Here is a 20702-nt window from a genome sequence, read left to right as displayed (position 1 = left end):
AAAGCTTAGGCTGTCCAGGCATGATGGGAGTTGTAGTTTTGCAACAGCTGGAGAGCAAAGGTTCCCTACCCCTGGTGTACATCATACAGCTATACCCAACCATCAGTATTCATCCTCCTGGATACTGTATTGCCGCCCACGACACCAAGCTGTCAGAGCGATCACGGAGTGGAGCGTCAATGATCGCTGGAATTAGTCGCCCTCAGTCTTCTGATCTAATCACGGCCATCGGACAGCAATGTGAACCGAAAAGGGCAGGAGGTGAAAGATGGAAACTGGCAACTGGGGGTAACAAGGTCTCGCTCACTTAAGGAGTTGTGACAAAATGACGCCTCCAATAAAACGCTTCAATTTAATGGATGAAGATACAAGATACAGCAATGTATAACTTTCTGGCTTTCACATGACTACTACTCCCAGTATGGGGCAGGATACAAACATTACAGGTATAAACGGCTGATAACAGGGAGCATTAGACCGCTTTAGGAATCGTACGATCTGTTACTTCCCCTTCCCAGTCCGCACCTCTCCACCTCCCCGACTCCTCTTCTCCTGAAGTTTTATTAGTTTGTGGTAATTGCAGCGGTGCGATAATATAATCCTGCTAGTGGCTGATTGCGAGAGCACCTGGCGGGCGCCTGTTGTAAATATACACCATCCTTGTATTAACATGGCCTAGATTCTCATTGCGCTCCTGGTATGAATAATGCAGGCCCTGTCTATGTTGATTAGTTAGTACACCGGCCGTACACCTTCCTGTTATTTCACCGGTGAACAATGGCGCTAAGGGGTGACGGGGGGAAAAAAAATGGGTCATTTGTGTCATTCTGATAACAGGGGCATGTTAGGTGTAGTGTCAGAACAGAGGATGACAAATAGAGATGAGATTGTGGCAGAATCGGTGGCACCATTATGTATTTTTCATACAGCGTAGGAAAATAAATATATACACAAAAAAATGGTGATGTGTCTGCTGCCTCCTACAGGCCGCATGGTGGCTGAGAGGTGAGCATTGTTACCCTGCAGGAGCTTGTATGTTCTCCCCATGTTTGCGTAGGTTTACTTAATTTTTCTCCCTACTTCTATTAAAAATTCTACAGTCTTCCAGTACTTATCAGCTGCTGTGTGTTTTGCAGAAAGTGGTGTATTCTTTCCAGTCTGACACAGTGCTCTCTGCTGCCACCTCTGTCCATGTAAGGCATTGTCTAAAGTAGCAGCAAATCCCCACAGAAAAACTCTCCTGCTCTCCAGACTGGAAAGAATACGCCACTTCCTGCAGGACATTCAGCAGCTGAGAAGTACTGGAAGACTGGAGATTTTTTTTTAATAAAAGTAAATTACAAATCTCTGGCACCAGTTGATTTGAAACATTTTTTTTTTTTTTTTTGGTGGATAGCCCCTTTAACGGGCGCAGGGACCAGTTTGAATAATGACAAGCTATAAAAAGTGCTTCGGAATACATTGGCGCTATGTAAATAAAGCGATTATTACTATAAAGTTTTTTTAAAGTCATTTTTGTGGATATGTTTGCGGATATGGATATGTTTGCAGCAGTCACCTCAGATGATGTGATGCCTGCTGGTCACACAATTAGAGGACGAATCATGCGAATATTGGACACTGTGTACGGGTTTCATCCACTGCAATGTCTGGCTCTAAAGGAAAATCTATCGGCCACTTTTGTTTCAGCCCTGAGTAAACAGCTCCCCTTTACTACGGGTCCTTTTACACGGCCTGACATCGGCTAGGCAGCGCAGTCGGCACTAGTTTACATTGCCATCAAAACACACAATGAATGGAGCGGCCGAGCTGCAGGAACATTAGCTGTATCTTTCATGCGACCATTTAAATATATTACTGTCGGACACATATCCCTTGGTCACACAGGGAGATGTGCGGCCGATATATTTTAAAGCAGCATGAAAGATGCGATCAGCCGAGGATTGGACGTTTTCCTGCTCCTCAACAGATGGCTGTTACGTGGAATGATTACTGGCCGAAGGAGCGTTTCTACCAACACTCACTGCAGATATTCAGCCCATCAGTCAGGACGTAGTGTCACTTTTCCTCGATTACCCTCTACTTCTACCAAGGACTATCAGGATGGAACTGCTGGAAGTATGTTACGTGATGGTAAACCGCAGGCAGAGAAGCATAACTCCTGACTAAGTTCAGAGACCAAAATGTAGGGCAGCCCTGAGGAGGCACCACATTAGTGAGCATTACGCCTGGAGACGGCTAACAAGCTCTGCTCTCATTATGTCACATGTAAAGACCTGACGGACCTGGGCTCATCCTCTATACAGTGTGTGAGGACAAGACAGGCAGATCATAGAGGCCTGGACCTAACTGATGAGAGGAAGTGAGAAGTGCAGACCCGTCATAAGGAGACATACAGCTAGAGATGCAACAACAGGACATCCGGGGAGAAGAGCTAAGTATAAGATGTTTATTATGTTCTCCAGCAACAACATCACATAAAAAATTCCTAATGCAGAGACTGCTTAAAACTTCCACTGAGCTGAGGCTACATGACAACTCTGGTCATGCGGTAAAACTTTTGAATGCTCTGCCACTTCCCCTCTCTGCCATTTTTGTTTTTATGGTAAAGTATTGGTTGCACTCGCCATGTTACACAGACAGACACAGAAGCGACAGTCGCGTTACAAGATGCACAACTCACTGCTTTTTTATGGGTGAATCAGTCGCAGGACTGAACTGCTTTAAGGCAATTTCACACGGGTCGATAACCATTAGCGTTTACCTAGTAACTGTCCAGTGACCAGAAGATTAAAACCTGATGGACCCCAACATTAGCTGATACATGAGGATCTGCTGGAATGCAGATACTGGTCTTGGCTCCGTGAAGAACAGAAGCCATGATGGTAGTGTGAACAGGGTCTACTTCTCACTTCTTGGTGTAACAAAGCTAAAGGGGTCACCTACTCATAGAAATGGCACTTGGATATTGACAGGAAGGTGCAGTCACGGTTGGCTTTGATGGTGAAGATAAGAGGTTCTCCTGTCAGGACGGCCAGCTGCCCAACCAGCTCCCCCGGGTGGGTCATGAACAGGCAGGTCTCTTCCTCCCGGTCAATCTTCCTCTGGTACACATGGAGGAGTCCAGAGATCACAAAGCGGATATTGACATCCTAAGGAGGAGCAGACGGTTATATAACATCCACATACAGCTCTGCTATGTGCTTCTATTTGCATATTCCTGGTGTTAGACACAGCATAATAATTCACAGCGATCAATACACACAGATGGGAAAAAGATATCCTAATGCCAAGAAAGTATAATAAATCACATAGCAACAATGAGCTTTAAAATGCATGAGCTGCCGCCACCTCTACTATAGCTGGTCACAAGTCTCTGCCTCCCTCTTACTTTACACACTGAAAAGAGCTGAATCACTTTGCCTATACATATTGCATTGTCTGATGTAGAGCTGTTACCGATATTATACTCCAGAGCTGCATCCACAACTCTGTAGGTTCAGAAAACACCCAGCATTCCCTGCTTGAAAAGTATCTTCATAGAGTTTTCTCTGGTCACCAGACACTGTTTATACCCCATCTGTCAGTAATGACTGGTATGACTACACTAAACGATTATCGGCCTTACTTGGCCCATAACCGACTGTTCAGGCTGATAATCGTTCAGTGTAATAGTGCAACGTTCTCCCTAGGAGTGCGAGTCCATTACCTCAAGTCTAAACGCTTATATGGTTCCTGAATCTACCGGGTCTGACCCTATTAGAAGGAGATATTTGGAATGAGGCTCCAATATCTACAATTATAATAATAAAAGAAATCGGACGAAACATCAGATCTTTGTGAAGTTGAGAGAAGGCCTGAATCAGACTCGGAGCCTTGCTGCTCATTCTTCTGGGACCAGACAGATACGACAGTAAAGAAAAACTCCGCCGTCTCCTGGGACTGAGGATCTTATGTAAGATGTGGGCTATGGGCTAGGATTAGCTGCTCGGAGACATGAGCTTCCGGAGACGTGGGAAAGTCAGTCAGAAACATAGAACAATAAGGATATCCAATATCGCCTGCCTAATGAAATCTCCCACCTGCATGGTCTGTATCATAGAGGTCGCTACCCCTGCTTGTATTCTGGTTACTTTCCTGCCTTTGCTCCATTACTTACAGCCATGACTCCAGATTCACTGTATTGTCTAATGAAGTATGGCCTTGTATGAAATTCATCTTCTGTGTCAGGTTGTAACCCCTATGCCATACACTGCAGCTCTGCTTTATATTGGCTGCTGTGTATAGTATAAGGGTCCTATTACACAGGCTATTCAATCAGGAAGATATTACCCCCCAGCCATCAGTTGATGATTTGCTCACTTTTGACCTGATTAAAAAAACATTCTGCAGTCAGCTGCACGTCACTGTGTAATAGGAAATGTACGGGCACATGTCACTCACCTGGTCCCCTTGTCTGGACAGGACTGTGCCACCCTTGACTTGGTGGAGGGTCACTCGCCCATTCAACAGCAATGGATCCTAGAAAAATAGAGAGAAATCTGTTAGCAATAACAGTCACCAGTGTAGACAAAGTCTGGGGATTTGGTGGCTAAAGCTTTGGCTGTCCAGGTGTGCTGGGAGTTGTAGTTTTGCAACAGCTGGAGGGATGCATGTTTGACAATTGTGGGTTAGGGTCTCCCACTGATCACTTACATTGGGTGAACAATGACTAAGCCAGCACTGTAAAAAAAAAATTGCAGCGGTGTCCAAGCTGTTGCTTTCCAATTGCTTCGTCAACTTTGTTGGCACAGTTTGGACATGGCAGGCTATCATGGGATTTCTGGGAGTTGTAGCTTTGCAACAAGCTGGACGACAATGCCTTTATCATTCAAATTAACTGGTGCCAGAGAGTTGTAATTTACTTCTATTAAAACAAAATAGCCAGGAAGTGGTGTATTCTCTCCAGTCTTCCAGTACTTATCAGCTGCTGTATGTCCTACAGGAAGAGGTATTTTTCCATTCTGGAGAGCAGGAGGGGTTTTCTATGGGAATTTGCTGCTGCTCTGGACAGTTCCTGACATGGACAGAGGTGGCAGCAGAGAGCACTGTGTCAGAGTCGAGAGAATACACCACTTCCCACAGGACATACAGCAGCTGATAAGTACTGGAAGACTGGAGAAGTAAAGTACAAATCTCTGGCACCAGTTGAGTTGAAAGAAAAAAAATGTTTTAGTGAACAACCACATAAAAAAAGAATGTTCCCACTTTTTTCACCAAGTTGTAAGGGCATGCTGGGAGTTGTAGTTTTGCAAGAAGTGTACAAATCCACTGCCTCGCCTTACACAAATCAGAATCTGACAATCCTGATGTGTGACTTCCTCTACGATGCTACGTCTTGTAGCTGCAGATATCGTTCATATATCTACGGCTGGTTTTACCCTGAGCTTTTTCAACCTACAGAAAATCCTGCGACGTGTAAAACACATGAGACACTTAAATTAGGATGGGACGGAGAGGAGAGGCGCACGCTGGGGCTCAGATTGGGAGTATATTTAGGAGATAATAAGCACTGCTGCCTGCCGCTGACAACGGAGCCGTCCCAGCGATGTATATGTGGGAGGCTGCTGCGGGGATATAGCTGAAGGGATGTGTTGTTTTAACATAATTATCCGGCGAGGAGCTGTAATTATTGGAGGCAATTTCAGTTTAGATCAGGGATCTGTTTCATGATTCATTTCATAAGCGACATAATTATGGAGTTCTTGGGGAAAGAATCGGCAGCAAATCCTTCGCTGCTGTCAGAAGACGTTAACCCCCGGGTTACTGAGAACGGAAGGAACACAGCCGAAAGGCCAAGGACGGACGGACGAGGAGGAGGCATCTCATGGGTCACGCTATCAAACCGAAGACAAAACAGTAAGGTTCCCAAACATTAAACAATCAAATCAGATGATACCAACCAAAACAAAACCGTCATTTATCGGGTGAAATTTACCAATGAACGACTGTTCTTCCCTTATCAATAACAGAGAGAACATCCATAATTAAAATGGTTATAATACCTCAAATATTGTATTATCTTAACGCCGCGCCAATGTGGATACCAGAGATTTGGTTTAAGAAAATCCCTGTAATGATGAATAGGATGGTGTGGGGACAGAAAGAGGTCTGAAGTAGATATGATTGGGGGGGGGGGGGGGGGGGGGGGGGGCGCTTTCCTTTCCTTGCCGGAGTTCGCGCTCTATTTTTTTAGCGAAAGGAGCTCAGACCCTGGTGAGGTGGACGACCTCCACAGTTATTAGGTATCATATGGGTTTAAATTAAAATAGTTTGATATTAAAAAAAAAATCTGAGGCGGGCCAGAGTATAAAATTTGAAAATCTATTTTAAATAAATAAATAAATAAATAAATAAATGTAATTTCAAGAATAGTTTCACTTTTACATCCTTATTGGGATAAAAGGAATAATAGAAAATTAAAAATATGTAAGGAAATATTAGCGGAAAAAAAATCTAAGAAATCCCACTTACATTACTTGAAAATGTGGAAGAAATGGCGGTATTAAGCTGTTGTGTTGGGGTTCCCATAAGACAAAGCAGTAAGGTTCCCATACACATTAAACTTAATCAAAGCAGATGATTTTAACCAAAAGAAAACTATCATTTATCGGGTGAAATTTACCAATAAACAACTGTTCTACATAAATGATAGAGTGTCATTGTCTGGGAAGACATCAGCCCTGTCTGCAATCCTCAGGTGATAACCAGGAGAAAGAACTTTCCCCCTTTGTCTGACGCCATTGGTCATGTATGGCAGGTGTGGAGAACAGGACTAAAATGTGTACAGCCAAGTAAGAAATAATTGGCGACCGGACAATTCAATCTAATGGGTATGGTCACATTACAGGACTATTCTCATCTCACCTGACATAGCCAAACCAGGAGGACTTGTCAAGTTAAATAATGTTGCAGATACATTTGTTTAGCAAACTTGTCTCCTTCTCCTGATAGGATGCTCTTCTCCTCCCATTGTTACTGATCACCACTCTGCTCTATAAGCAGTGGTCTAGATGGCATATATACAGTGGGGATAATAGGTCAATTTTTCCCACCTACACAGAATGGAGGGGGGGGGGGGGGACATTTCTGGTCAGTAACTTCACCTGTGAGGGACAGAATCTATAGAACCTTCTAGATAATCCCATTGTAGGATTTATAAAGAATAATTTTGCATTTTATTCCACTGAATAAGGATTGGGGTTCAAGTATGGAGACGGGCTAGGACCCTCCGGGACCTTTAAATGCTTCTTATGGAGTCACTCCTTAGCTGTCCTGGCTGTGTGTTTTGGGTCATTGCCATGCTGGAAGACCCGGCCACCACCCATCTTCACTCCTCTTACTTGATACATGGCTCCATACATCCTCCCTTTTATATGGTGTAGTCGTCCTGTCCCCTTTGCAGATAGGCCCCAAATTATGAGGTTTCCCCCCATGCTTCACGGTTGGGACTGTGCTCTTGGGGTTGTACTCATCCTTCTTCCTCCAAACACAGTGAGTGGAGTTGATACCTAAAAGTTGTATTTCTGTCTCATCTGACCACATGTTCTTCTCCCATGCCTCCACTGTATCATCCACATGGTCACTGGCGACGTAACATGGGCCTGGATATGTGCTGGTGTGAACAGGGGGACATTGCATGTGGTCCCAGCTCTCTTCAGGTTATTCACCAGCCCTCCTGTGTAGTTCTGGGCTGATTCCTGACCTCTTTCACAATCATCCTTACGCCAGGAGGCGAGATCTTACATTGAGGCCCATCCCAGCCTTGTGCAGGTCTCCAGTTTTGTCCCTGGTGACCTCATACAGCTCTCTGGTCTTGGCCAGGGTGGAGAGGTTGGAGTGTGATGAGTGTGTGGACAGGTGATTATTATACAGGTAATGTGATGAAACAGGTGCAGGTAATCCAGGTAATGAGGGCAGAGGGGGAGGAGCTTCTTATAGAGAAATAACAGCTCTGTGAGAGGCAGAATTCCCCCCTGGATATATACACACTCCAGACCACTGCTTGTAGAGTAAAGCGGTGGTTGGTAATCTAGACAACAAGCTGTCAACAGTGGGAGAAAAATAATCAGGAGACAAGTTTGCTAAATGAGTATATTCGAAAAAATATTTACCTTGACAACTCTTACCTGTATTACTGTATTAGCAGAGATGTGAATTTCCCTTTAAGGTGTGCTCGTCTTCTTTCACTAAATACTATTAAGGCACACCCTAAATGACCCTGCAATTTTACAATGGTCCTTTTGCAGACCTCGGAGAGCTAAAAGGCTGCCATTAGTAGCACTACAATGCAGTATCATATCAGGACATCACATGATATTATATATTATATAGATATGTAGATAGTATATTTGCAGTGCGGACAGCAGACAGGCTACTTCTCTCAGTTATCACTAAACACGGCTTGTGGCTGCAAAACAGTCAGGTAGTTAATCTTCCGCAATGGTTTTGTGTAGGACACAGCAGTGGGTTACACTGCTCCACCACCTATCACACTGTAAGAATGGAAAAACCTAAAGAAAAAAAACCTGCGTGAAATCCCATAAAGACTTGTCTAGAACAATAATAAGTCTTCTGTACAGAGGTCAGAAAGGTGTTGGCACCAGTTTTATCACTTTTCTCAATCCAATTGTAGCCGATTACAATGTACGTCACCCACAGGCACAGTTCTTACCGCCACATCTATCATCACTCCCATCATGTAAGTGGCAACGATGAAAGGTCAGTCAGCATTACACAAGGATGCCCGACATTCACAACAGGTTAGGACGTATACAAATATTCAACACATAAATTATATAACTCCTAAATAAAATATACAGGTGTTAGATATATAGAGGAGCGAAAGAAAGGAAGAACACTACTAAGCTATATCTCCCCACTATACAGGTTAGAGGATCACCAGATACTCAGCCATTGCATAATTCGAAAGTCAAAAGCTCTCAGCAGAACAGAAGACAGCCCGCTCCCCTGGCAGCCGGCGGGGGCTCTGCTGATCGGCAGAATGGTTTGTTGGTACCCCCTCAGGACTGCACATCATCCACCAACCAGTGCCAACCCCTTTCCAGTAGACCCCACACTGTACATCTGCAGATGCGTCAGATCAGGAAATGGTTTTTATTAATGGAGTCCACAACAGGCGGTGCGTGTGATGGGGACACTACAAAAGGGCATGGATTGTGTATGGTTACCTTCCTTACAAAACTATTGTACATAGCTAAGCCAGGTTATAACTACATTATTTATCCTGTGTGTATATACATTGCTGTACTTATTCTGAGTTACATCCTGTATTATATTCCAGAGCTGCACTCACTATTCTGCTGGTGGGGTCACTGTGTACATACATTATATTACTGATCCTGAGTTACATCCTGTATTATATTCCAGAGCTGCACTCACTGTTCTGCTGGCAGGGTCACTTTGTACATACATTACTGATCCTGAGCTACATCCTGTATTATACCCCAGGGCTGCACTCACTATTCTGTTGGTAGCGTCACTGTGTACATACATTATATTACTGATCCTGAGCTACATCCTGTATTATATTCCAGAGCTGCACTCACTATTCTGCTGGTGGGGTCACTGTGTATATACATTACATTACTGATCCTGAGCTACATCCTGTATTATACCCCAGAGCAGCACTCACTATTCTGCTGCTGGTGGGGTCACTGTGTACATACATTACATTACTGATCCTGAGTTACATCCTGTATTATACCCCAGAGCTGCACTCACTATTCTGCTGGTGAGGTCACTGTGTACATACATTACTGATCCTGAGTTACAGCTTGCATTATACTCCAGAGCTGCACTCACTATTCTGCTGCTGGGGTCACTGTGTACACACATTACATTACTGATCCTGAGTTACAGCTTGCATTATACTCCAGAGCTGCACTCACTATTCTGCTGCTGGGGTCACTGTGTACACACATTACTGATCCTGTGTCGTTAGCTTGTTATGTAGATGATATTAACACTAGAACACTATAAAACAATATTAACAAGGCGGCCTATGGAGCCACACAGGTGACATTAGTGCAGGCCGGTCTCCCTACATCCACAGACTTCAGATGTATCGGGGTCATCGCTTTCTTCGTGCAAATTCCAACACCTGCAGCTAAAAGTAAGGCACATAATCATAGTGCAACCAATCCCCATAACCATAACTCCCATCATGCCCTGGCAGCTGAATAGTACAGGGTCAGGACGAGTCCTCCTGGAGCGGCACATACTGTACAACAGATGCACTTACAACAATGCCAGTTTTTGCCAATAACAATAATGAGTATTACCGCAATACTGATGTACTGAGAAGCTAATCAAAGACACTGCACTTATAGAGGAAGAATTACTTATTCATGTTCAGTGTTTCTTTTCTTTTAATCAGAAGTAATTTAAGCAATTAAATTCCATTTATTTCTCCTCCCACAATCTCCTATCCTGCAGCTCTCTATTATATCGGAGTGACGGAACATCCATCACATCTATGGCTGCTGGAAGAGAAGGACAAGAGCAGCCCCTATCTGTTTATGGGGTCTCCTAATGGCAGATGTCGGGGGAGAAGGGTCCGGAACATGGAATTTTTTTTTTTGTTCTCAGGGAAGACAAGCTGCTGACCGAGAACCTGGAGGAAAAGAGGAGTCTGTAGGGAAGACAGAGGACACTGGAGCGGGACGAGGAGCAGGAGAGAAAAGTCTTTGGGGAGGGGACAAAAGGAGCCTGGAGGAGAAGGAGGGGACAAAAGGAGCCTGGAGGAGAAGGAGGGGACAAAAGGAGCCTGGAGGAGAAGGAGGGGACAAAAGGAGCCTGGAGGAGAAGGAGGGGACAAAAGGAGCCTGGAGGAGAAGGAGGGGACAAAAGGAGCCTGGAGGAGAAGGAGGGGACAAAAGGAGCCTGGAGGAGAAGGAGGGGACAAAAGGAGCCTGGAGGAGAAGGAGGGGACAAAAGGAGCCTGGAGGAGAAGGAGGGGACAAAAGGAGCCTGGAGGAGAAGGAGGGGACAAAAGGAGCCTGGAGGAGAAGGAGGGGACAAAAGGAGCCTGGAGGAGAAGGAGGGGACAGAGGAGCCTGGAGGAGAAGGAGGGGACAAAAGGAGCCTAAAGGAGAAGGAGGAGACAAAAGGAGCCTGGAGAAGGAGGAGGAGGGGACAGAGGAGCCTGGAGGAGGAGGAGGGGACAGAGGAGCCTGGAGGAGGAGGAGGAGACAAAAGGAGCCTGGAGAAGGAGGAGGAGGGGACAGAGGAGCCTGGAGGAGGAGGAGGGGACAGAGGAGCCTGGAGGAGGAGGAGGAGACAAAAGGAGCCTGGAGAAGGAGGAGGAGGGGACCGAGGAGCCTGGAGGAGGAGGAGGAGGGGACCGAGGAGCCTGGAGGAGGAGGAGGAGGAGGAGGGGACAAAAGGAGCCTGGAGGAGAAGGAGGGGACAAAAGGAGCCTGGAGGAGAAGGAGGGGACAAAAGGAGCCTGGAGGAGAAGGAGGAGACAAAGGAGCCTGGAGGAGGAGGAGACAAAAGGAGCCTGGAGAAGGAGGAGACAAAAGGAGCCTGGAGAAGGAGGAGGAGGGGACAAAAGGAGCCTGGAGGAGAAGGAGGGGACAAAAGGAGCCTGGAGGAGAAGGAGGGGACAGAGGAGCCTGGAGGAGGAGGGGACAGAGGAGCCTGGAGGAGGAGGAGGAGGGGACAGAGGAGCCTGGAGGAGAAGGAGGAGGAGGAGGAGGAGGAGGGGACAGAGGAGCCTGGAGGAGGAGGAGGAGGAGGAGGAGGGGACAGAGGAGCCTGGAGGAGGAGGAGGGGACAGAGGAGCCTGGAGGAGGAGGAGGAGGGGACAGAGGAGCCTGGAGGAGGAGGAGGAGGAGGAGGGGACAGAGGAGCCTGGAGGAGAAGGAGGGGACAAAAGGAGCCTGGAGGAGAAGGAGGGGACAAAAGGAGCCTGGAGGAGAAGGAGGGGACAGAGGAGCCTGGAGGAGGAGGGGACAGAGGAGCCTGGAGGAGGAGGAGGAGGGGACAGAGGAGCCTGGAGGAGAAGGAGGAGGAGGAGGAGGAGGAGGGGACAGAGGAGCCTGGAGGAGGAGGAGGGGACAGAGGAGCCTGGAGGAGGAGGAGGAGGAGGAGGAGGGGACAGAGGAGCCTGGAGGAGGAGGAGGGGACAGAGGAGCCTGGAGGAGGAGGAGGAGGGGACAGAGGAGCCTGGAGGAGGAGGAGGAGGAGGAGGGGACAGAGGAGCCTGGAGGAGGAGGAGGAGGGGACAGAGGAGCCTGGAGGAGGAGGAGGAGGGGACAGAGGAGCCTGGAGGAGGAGGGGACAGAGGAGCCTGGAGGAGGAGGAGGGGACAGAGGAGCCTGGAGGAGGAGGAGGGGACAGAGGAGCCTGGAGGAGGAGGAGGGGACAGAGGAGCCTGGAGGAGGAGGAGGGGACAGAGGAGCCTGGAGGAGGAGGAGGGGACAGAGGAGCCTGGAGGAGGAGGAGGGGACAGAGGAGCCTGGGGGAGGAGGAGGGGACAGAGGAGCCTGGGGGAGGAGGAGGGGACAGAGGAGCCTGGGGGAGGAGGAGGGGACAGAGGAGCCTGGGGGAGGAGGAGGGGACAGAGGAGCCTGGGGGAGGGGACAGAGGAGCCTGGGGGAGGGGACAGAGGAGCCTGAAGGAGGAGGAGGAGGAGGGGACAGAGGAGCCTGGAGGAGGAGGAGGAGGGGACAGAGGAGCCTGGAGGAGGAGGAGGAGGAGGAGGGGACAGAGGAGCCTGGAGGAGGAGGAGGGGACAGAGGAGGCTGGAGGAGGAGGAGGGGACAGAGGAGCCTGGAGGAGGAGGAGCAGACAGAGGAGCCTGGAGGAGGGGACAGAGGAGCCTGGAGGAGGAGGAGCAGACAGAGGAGCCCTGAGAAGGAGGAGGGGGCAGAGGCTTGGCTGCCTTTTATCATTAAGAACACACACACACACAGACGATGAGCACATGTATGTCTCTGTATGGACATCAATAGAGAGCGCTCCAATACAAAGTAACAAGTTGTGCGTTATAAAAAGGGGTATAGGAGAGTTTTGAGGGAAGGTTCAGAGGATTCTGGTTGTGGGGTTCTGGTGGGTGGTGGGACAGTGCAGCGGCTTACCCAACTCTTCCTATTCAGAACACATATACTCCCAGCCAGGAATGCATGTATATAGGAAGGATGGGTCACATGAACAAAGGTTTGGCCAGAGCTATGTACAGCTTTACTCATGGATGGCAAAAAAAAAACCCAAAAACGGTAACCTTATTCAGGATAAATCCGGGCAGAGCTGAATACACACATCACACACTATAGCAGAAGGAAATTCATACTCCACTCTACCACACAATAAATTATAATAGCCGGACCCCATCATGTAGTCAATTTGCGGATTTCCATTATTTGCCATGTAGCATTATGCTGATTATAGTTCTCCGTTACGAACAGAACCACTCATTTCCCTAACATCGCACAAGTGCGCAGCGTCTGTCACCCCGGTAGCCCCGTATCCCAGACGCATGTAATGAGCAGCTTGCTCCACAGAATTACAAGGTTACAACTGACTCACGTAAGACGGAGCCAAATACCCGCTCTAATCCCCAATGAAAGTACGGCATGAGCAGAGCTGCCCAGGCCGAAAAACAAAGACATTAAAAAACAATAGTTCTCCTGTACGGCAAAGCCAAATACGTAATCCGAGATTATTACAAGGTACATCATCTTATGTCTAAGGAATTCATCGGAGATCATCTTCATTTGCCGCCTCTTTCTATTCACACAACTTCAAAATTGGATAAATTAGTTTAATAAGTACAATGCCCGACAAGCTAATTACAAGAAGCTGCATCATCCCGAAGGGTTAAACAACACTACAGATGCCTGCGCCACTTATAATAAGACCGGGGAACGGGCAGACGGCTTCCAGTGATTGACTGCAGATGGTCTGCGCTCACTACAGCCGTATGGATATAGACTATAGGAATAAATGTAACACAATGCGGCACCTGGATAAACTACAGGGACCCGAGACCACAGTCAATATGGCGTGCGGCAATGATGCAGTGTGCGAACATCCTACAAGGCTGGGTGTGTGTGTATATATATATATATATATATATATATATATATATATATATATATATATATATATATATATATCACACAAACACACATATACCGAGATGTCAATACTCACGGCCCGGATCTGTACACAAACACCAATCTCTGTGATCATCTCTTGCTTACGGAGCCTTAAAGGGGTTATCCAGCGCTACAAAAACATGGCTACTTTCCCCCTACTGTTGTCTCCAGTTTGGGTGGGGTTTTGAAACTCAGTTCCAGTGAAGTACATGGAGCTTAATTGCAAACTGCACCCGAACTGGAGACAACAGTAGGAGGAAAAGTGGCCATGTTTTTGCAGCGCTGGATAACCCCTTTAATAAGGCGCGATCAGTGGTGCGGCCCTTTCCGCACGTCTCTTACACGGGGAGATGTGCAGCTGGCAGACCATGGTTTTTCAGTCTAATTAGCCAATGAACAAGTGTTTGCTAGCTGGTCAGCTGGTCGCTAGCCCTATTACACAGCACCCTTTAGGGGTGCATATCACTAGGACATGCCATAACTTTGTGATTGGCAGGGAGAACCATCAATCATAAGTATGAAGGGGAGGGGACACTGTGCATGGGTAGAATAGTGAAGAGGACACAGGGCTACCCCAGAACTGTGTCCTCTTTACCCACATGATCACTGCAGACCACAGGCTATACAGATTGGGATGCCATCAATTTATAAAACACTCACAGCTGTTGCAAAACTACAATACCCATCATGCCTGGACAAGTAAAGCTTTGGCTATCCGGGCACGACGCCCTTGCTTCATATAATGGGAAAGCCACCCACAGCTTTACAATATATAACTTCAAATGCCAGCACATCCTTCAAGAGGTTCATCACTGTGGATGAGCTGTGACTTGTAGTTCCACAGCACTTAAAGGTCACAAGGAGGTGTCTTAGACCTCGCACACCAAGGCTGCAGACTCATTGTGGCGCCACTCATTGATTTTAACTATTGAGCTACGTCTGTCCAGAGGAACACACCAAGTTGCTTGTGATCCTTCCAACTGTGGATGTCACTCGATAAAAATCAATCAGTAGCTACAAAAAGTCTCAGCGCAGCCCTGGCCTTAATACTCCACAGATATGGAGTCAGGAACATTGAACACATTCTCACATTTATTCTAAGGTGCCATGTCCCTTCTTTATCTATGGTGCAAACTCAGTGTGATCCCGTTCCGCTATTACGGTAGATGACAGAAGTTGTAATGGAGATAAAGCGAAATGTAAACCAAGAAAATAAAACTACCTGAATCCTTCTGCGCAGTCACAGGGGGGGGGGACTGGGGACCAGTCAGGTTATAAAAAGCAACATTTATAATACAAAACCATCAAGATTAGAAAGATGGATGCTGGATATGCATATTGCTAAAACATGTTCTTCATCCTGGACAGACAGTGTCACAGAGGTGGGTCTCACTATCAGCTCCCGCCCCTTGCTGTATCTTTAGGCAGCTGTCAATCATACTACAGCAGCAAACAGAGTGTAATAGTGTGGCCAGATCACACAGCAGCCCTGAAGTCATGTCTGCACAACTGGTGTGATCAGCAATGGGGGACTGACAGCATGGATAGATGCATATATGAGCTGTCAGTTATGCTTTATAGTGATATTGTTCCCCCCCTTTCCATATCAGTTCTCAGCACCTTCTTAGGCTTATATTCTGGACATTTCATATCTTACCGTATAAAAGGATTTCTTGGTGGTCTCTCCTCTAAAATGCACGTTATTGCTGGTGGATAGTTCCTTATGGGCGGTTCTTCACAGGCGTGATGCCCCATATCACCATCTACAATTGCCCATGCATTACATAATCAGCGCCTAAGCCTCGCCGCTGCATCATGGGAGTGGGCAGTCTTAGAGGCCTAGGCTCTGCCACCTCTGATCTGGGCGTCACAGAGAAGGCCGGAGCTATGCCTCTAAGTTGGCCCATTCTAATGACGTCACAGAGGGGGCGGGGCTTATGTGCCAATGACGTCTTGAAGGCAAGGTGCCGATGTAGGCGGGAATATGGGGCACCATGCCTGTGAAGCTCCGCCCATACGGCACTGTCCACCAGCAATAACATACATTTTTGAGGGGAGAGATCACCTTTTATACAGTAAGATATTAAATGTCCAGAATATAAGCTTAAGAATGGTGCTGAGAACTCCTGGTATGGAAGGGGGGGGGGACACTATCACTTTAAACACTAGCATGGCTTCTTACTTCCTCACCAGCCTATTACCTGCCCTCATCTGACTATACAACCTTGTTGGAGAAGACGGAGCACCATACAGCAGGATGACAATTCCCATCCACAATACTGCAACCAAGCACAAACAAACGCCTTGCTCTAAATCTGAATAAGAAAGTAAAACTACTTTGTAAGTTTTTATTGGCTCATACGGCCTCACTAGGTGTATGACTGTACTTTTTAGGCTGGGAGGGGGTGTGCAGTAAAGATCATTGGGGACCATGGCTCTTCAGCACACTCCAGAACATGACACGCTCCAGTGAGCAGTAATAATCTGTGCAGTGCTATACATCAGCTGACCCATGGCTAAACACTTACAGATGGAGCACTGTGCTGGGAATACAAACGAAACGTTTCAACAATTCTGCAAATGAACATTATAATTGTGTTATGGTAATGAGAATCTCTAGATGATTTTCTAAGAGGGAAATCTCTCAGGCTGCGTTCACACTGCTTACACTACTGCCCAACATGTGAAATGGATCAGAGGTTATTAGGCGAATGGACAAACACTCGTTCATCAAGTGATCCTATCTTTTTGCTAATGATCCAGCGATCGCTCCTACGGCCTGTAATAGCCTATGTAAACAAGCACTGGTCAAGTAGATGAGCACTCCCATCAGGTAGCAGTCTGACTGTGAAAGCGATTTTTAAAGATTTATATTTATGATCACAAACGAGATTGTTTATTGTTCACCATATTTCACAGAACGATGGTCGTTAGTTACAAACGTGACTACAACCGTTTACTCCATCTGATCCCAGCAAAAGAAGGAACGATTTGGAATTACAGTGAACGGATGTGGAACAGCGAACGATTAATGATTATTTTACGGTCAGATCTAAATCAACGATCAACAACACAAACGATACACAGAACAAAGTACCTGTATGAAGGCTTATTTTATGGTTTTGTTTTTTTTTTAGTACAAATAACTTATTGATTAGCTTTTTCTAATTTTTTTTTTTATAAAATGGAGGTTTTTGTGCGTGCCTTGTGTATACCCAGTTTTAGTTGCTATTGTCTACTTGTTCTAACTTACACTAGAGAGCCAAGGTTCCCTACCACTGGTATAGAGTATCATATGACAAGAGAAAGGGGAGGACATGATGGAAACCTTTAAGTATATTACAGGACTAAATAAGGTTCAGGAGGGAAGTGTTTTAGAAAGTAAATAAACTCAAGAACAAGAGGACACAGTGAGAGGTTACTGGGGGAAAGAACAGATGTGAGAACATATTACTTTACTGAAAGAGTAGTAGATGCTTGGAACAAACTTCCAGCACGTGTGGTTGGTAAATCTACAATAACTGAATGTAACCTGCCTGGTATATACATACTGTATATCTGTCCTGAGATAATAATAAGGGAAATACTAAAAGGGTCGACTAGATGGACCAGGGGGGCTTTTTCTGCCGACAATCTATGAGAAACAGTGTCAGCTTGTCTCCAGTCCAAGAGGTTTAATCCTTTAGGTGGCTGGGATTCTCTCTGATCCTGGCTATGACAGAGCAATGTTACAGATGCTACCTGCTGATGATGGTACAAATGTTCTGTGATGTATTACTATTACTGTCACATGAAGCCCCGATACATCCATTTGACTAAAGGGAATCGGGCAGCAGTTTTGCCCCCTCAAAACAGCTGATAAGTTTTAACTAGAGATGAGTGCAACTGGAGCATGCCCAAGTCCGATCATTCAATATCTGAATATTGGTGGCTAAAGAGGCTCGATGGTGCCCTAGGGAGTCTAGGAAAACATGGATATGGCCATAGCCTGTGTCCATGCTTTCCTGGACTCCTTTGGGCTGAATCCAACCTCTTTAGCCACCCGTATTTAAATATTGAATGATCGGACTTGGGCATGCTCCAGTTGCACTCATCTCTAGTTAGAACTTATGAGCTGTTTTGAGGGGGCAAAACTGCAAAATTTAAATTTGTCTTCCCATCCACATCTGACAGAGAAAATGAAGCAAACACAAAAATACAAAAAACAGCAGCACTTGCCATGATATTTTATATATTGGACCAAGAAGCATTAAATTCCATAAAAATCCATGAAAGCAAAACAACTCTGCTGGTTGAGTTAGGAGCTCCATATTACAGACCACAATGGTAATGCTTGTCCGCATGAGGCCTGACACTGACATAGAGATAATCAGTCCCCAGAGAGACCTCCTGCACTGGAGGAATACAATAGACACCATGTAATACTACATTACCCCTGCAGCAAAGTGTATATGTGCTGACAGCTCCTTCATACCATAAAAGCTAATTGCTATGGGTTCTAGCAGGCAGACCCCTGGCGACCAGCTCACAACGGCCCCCTTAATGTGCCACTTGTAAAAGATGATTGTTAACAATTAAGGTTATGTCTCCCTTAATAATACGATATATGAACGAGGTTCCGATATATGAACTGCTTTATATTCTCTCTGTGGTTCCCAATTACACTCGCATCATATCATTTAATATGTTATAAGAGGAAGTATCAGAACTCAGGTCAGAGAAGGCAAAGTGTTCCATCTATGGCTGAAAGAAATAGCTGCACAGCGCCATCTGCTGGTCAGTACACAGACCAGCACCTCCTAATGGTGTAGGTTTAAAGGGGTATTCCCTCCAAGAGCTAAAAAAAATGAAATGCTCCCAAACCTAGCTGGTCTTACTCACCAAGTCCCCCTGAGTATTTGGATCCATCTCCTGTCTTTCTAGCTGCTGCCATTCCTGAGAAAAAGTTTTTTCTAAAAGCCGTCTAAATCCAATATGGCGCTGGCCAGGAAACTAAATTACCCAGCATGCAGTGCTTCTCGCTGCTTGCTGGGACCTGCTTTTTCAACAGAAAAAGCTGCTATCCATCCAAATCAGAAACTGTGTCACCTGATATATTGTGATGTGGACTGATAGCAGCTTGCTGGGACCTGTTGTTCTACAGAAGTTCTGTGACCTGATATATTGTGTAGAACCACCGGTACCAGCAAGCTGCAATCCATCCACATCACAATAGATCAGGTCACAGATGTGGATGGATAGCAGGATACGGGAAGAGGCTGACCTGGGGGTTGGGGGTGGTCTCGGTGCAGTGTGGGGGGAACTAATGTGGGCATTCGGTCTGCAATCATACCGCCTGCGTTGCTGCTGCTTTCCTGCATCGGTCCCCCGGCCCGGTACCGACAGCACAACCATACCTATCCTCCCTTTCCGCCTGCTGCCGCTGCTCTCCCGCTCCGGTCCCCCGGCCCAACATCACATAATCATCAGCGGCGGTGCCGGGCTGGGGGCCGGTATTGGTGAGCAGCCGCGGCAGCAGGTGGAGGGGTGGGTGGTGTAGGATGGGGATGATTATGCGATATCGGTGTCGGGCTGGGGGACCGGAGTGGGAGAGCAGCGGCGGCAGGTGGAAAGGGAGGATGGGGATGATTGTGCTGAGCAAGGGAGAGCAGCGGCGGCAGGCGGAAGGGGGCGGGTTGTAGCGGCGGAGTGTAGCAGGTGCTGGACGGGTTATAGTGTACCATATGTATGTCCCGGGGTTAGGGGTGCGTTGACGGTACTGTCGGATGGAGGGGGGTGGCAAACAGAGGGATATGGGCCAGCTGTGTGCCTCTCTTCAGGGGGAGACTGTCATCCCTCTCTTCAATGGGCAGGGTTATTATCGCTCACCCTGCCCATTGACGTGACCCCGTCACCGAAGGTGGGGGCCAGGAACAGGGAGCGGTGTCGGGCAGGACTAAGATTTGATGATTTTATGCAAACAGAGGGAGTGAGTGCACCCAGAAAACTGTGCATAATCCGTAATAAATGTATATTGGAAAGATGAAAAGCTAGGGGTGGGCAATTTATTAAAGCAAAAATCTTTTTGGAGGGAATACCCCTTTAATGTTTATTGGGAAATAAACTTACCTGAAGTTTAATAAGAGTTGACAGATCTTTCTTTGCGGCCTCAAACACAGCATTCAGGTGTCTGTTAACACTGAACTCTGGGATCAATAAATCTTCTGCAGTGTAATGATAGACGGCAGATGGGGTTTCTGTGACAGTCACTGATTTTTTCTGGATAGACTGTTAAATACAACACTGCATGTAAATAATGGTGCGGCAACTTTACCCAGAACCTGACTACATCACGAATGATTCAACTACTCAAAGATATACATATAGAAATAACAATGTGGCAGTAATTTATTACAGTATGTATAATAAGTATATTCAATATACAAACATAATGATTACTAATAATGAATATAATAAATGTCCTTTCATATGGCACCATGATAAACCGCCAGTGGCCACCCAATGTGATATATGTTAGGGAAACAGACCACGCATGGT

The 20702-nt window shown here is 46.5% G+C and overlaps 1 protein-coding gene across 8 annotated transcripts in view; it reads right to left on the bottom strand.

The window, feature by feature from the left end:
• Positions 1-20702, bottom strand: part of PNPLA7 (patatin like phospholipase domain containing 7) — a 125941-nt gene that overhangs the window by 52963 nt on the left and 52276 nt on the right. For all 8 annotated transcript variants that reach the window (XM_069942788.1, XM_069942786.1, XM_069942785.1 and 5 more), the window contains 3 exons: positions 20274-20432; positions 4444-4521; positions 2947-3152 (listed from right to left, as the gene is read on the bottom strand). In XM_069942788.1, coding sequence (XP_069798889.1) covers positions 2947-3152; positions 4444-4521; positions 20274-20432 — 443 coding nt within the window. The remainder of the gene's footprint in view (positions 1-2946; positions 3153-4443; positions 4522-20273; positions 20433-20702) is intronic.

This window comes from Dendropsophus ebraccatus, chromosome 10 (assembly GCF_027789765.1).
Source record: "Dendropsophus ebraccatus isolate aDenEbr1 chromosome 10, aDenEbr1.pat, whole genome shotgun sequence".
Taxonomy (NCBI): domain Eukaryota; kingdom Metazoa; phylum Chordata; class Amphibia; order Anura; family Hylidae; genus Dendropsophus; species Dendropsophus ebraccatus.
Note: the sequence above shows the minus strand (reverse complement) of the source record. Positions and strands in the feature narration are given on the sequence as shown.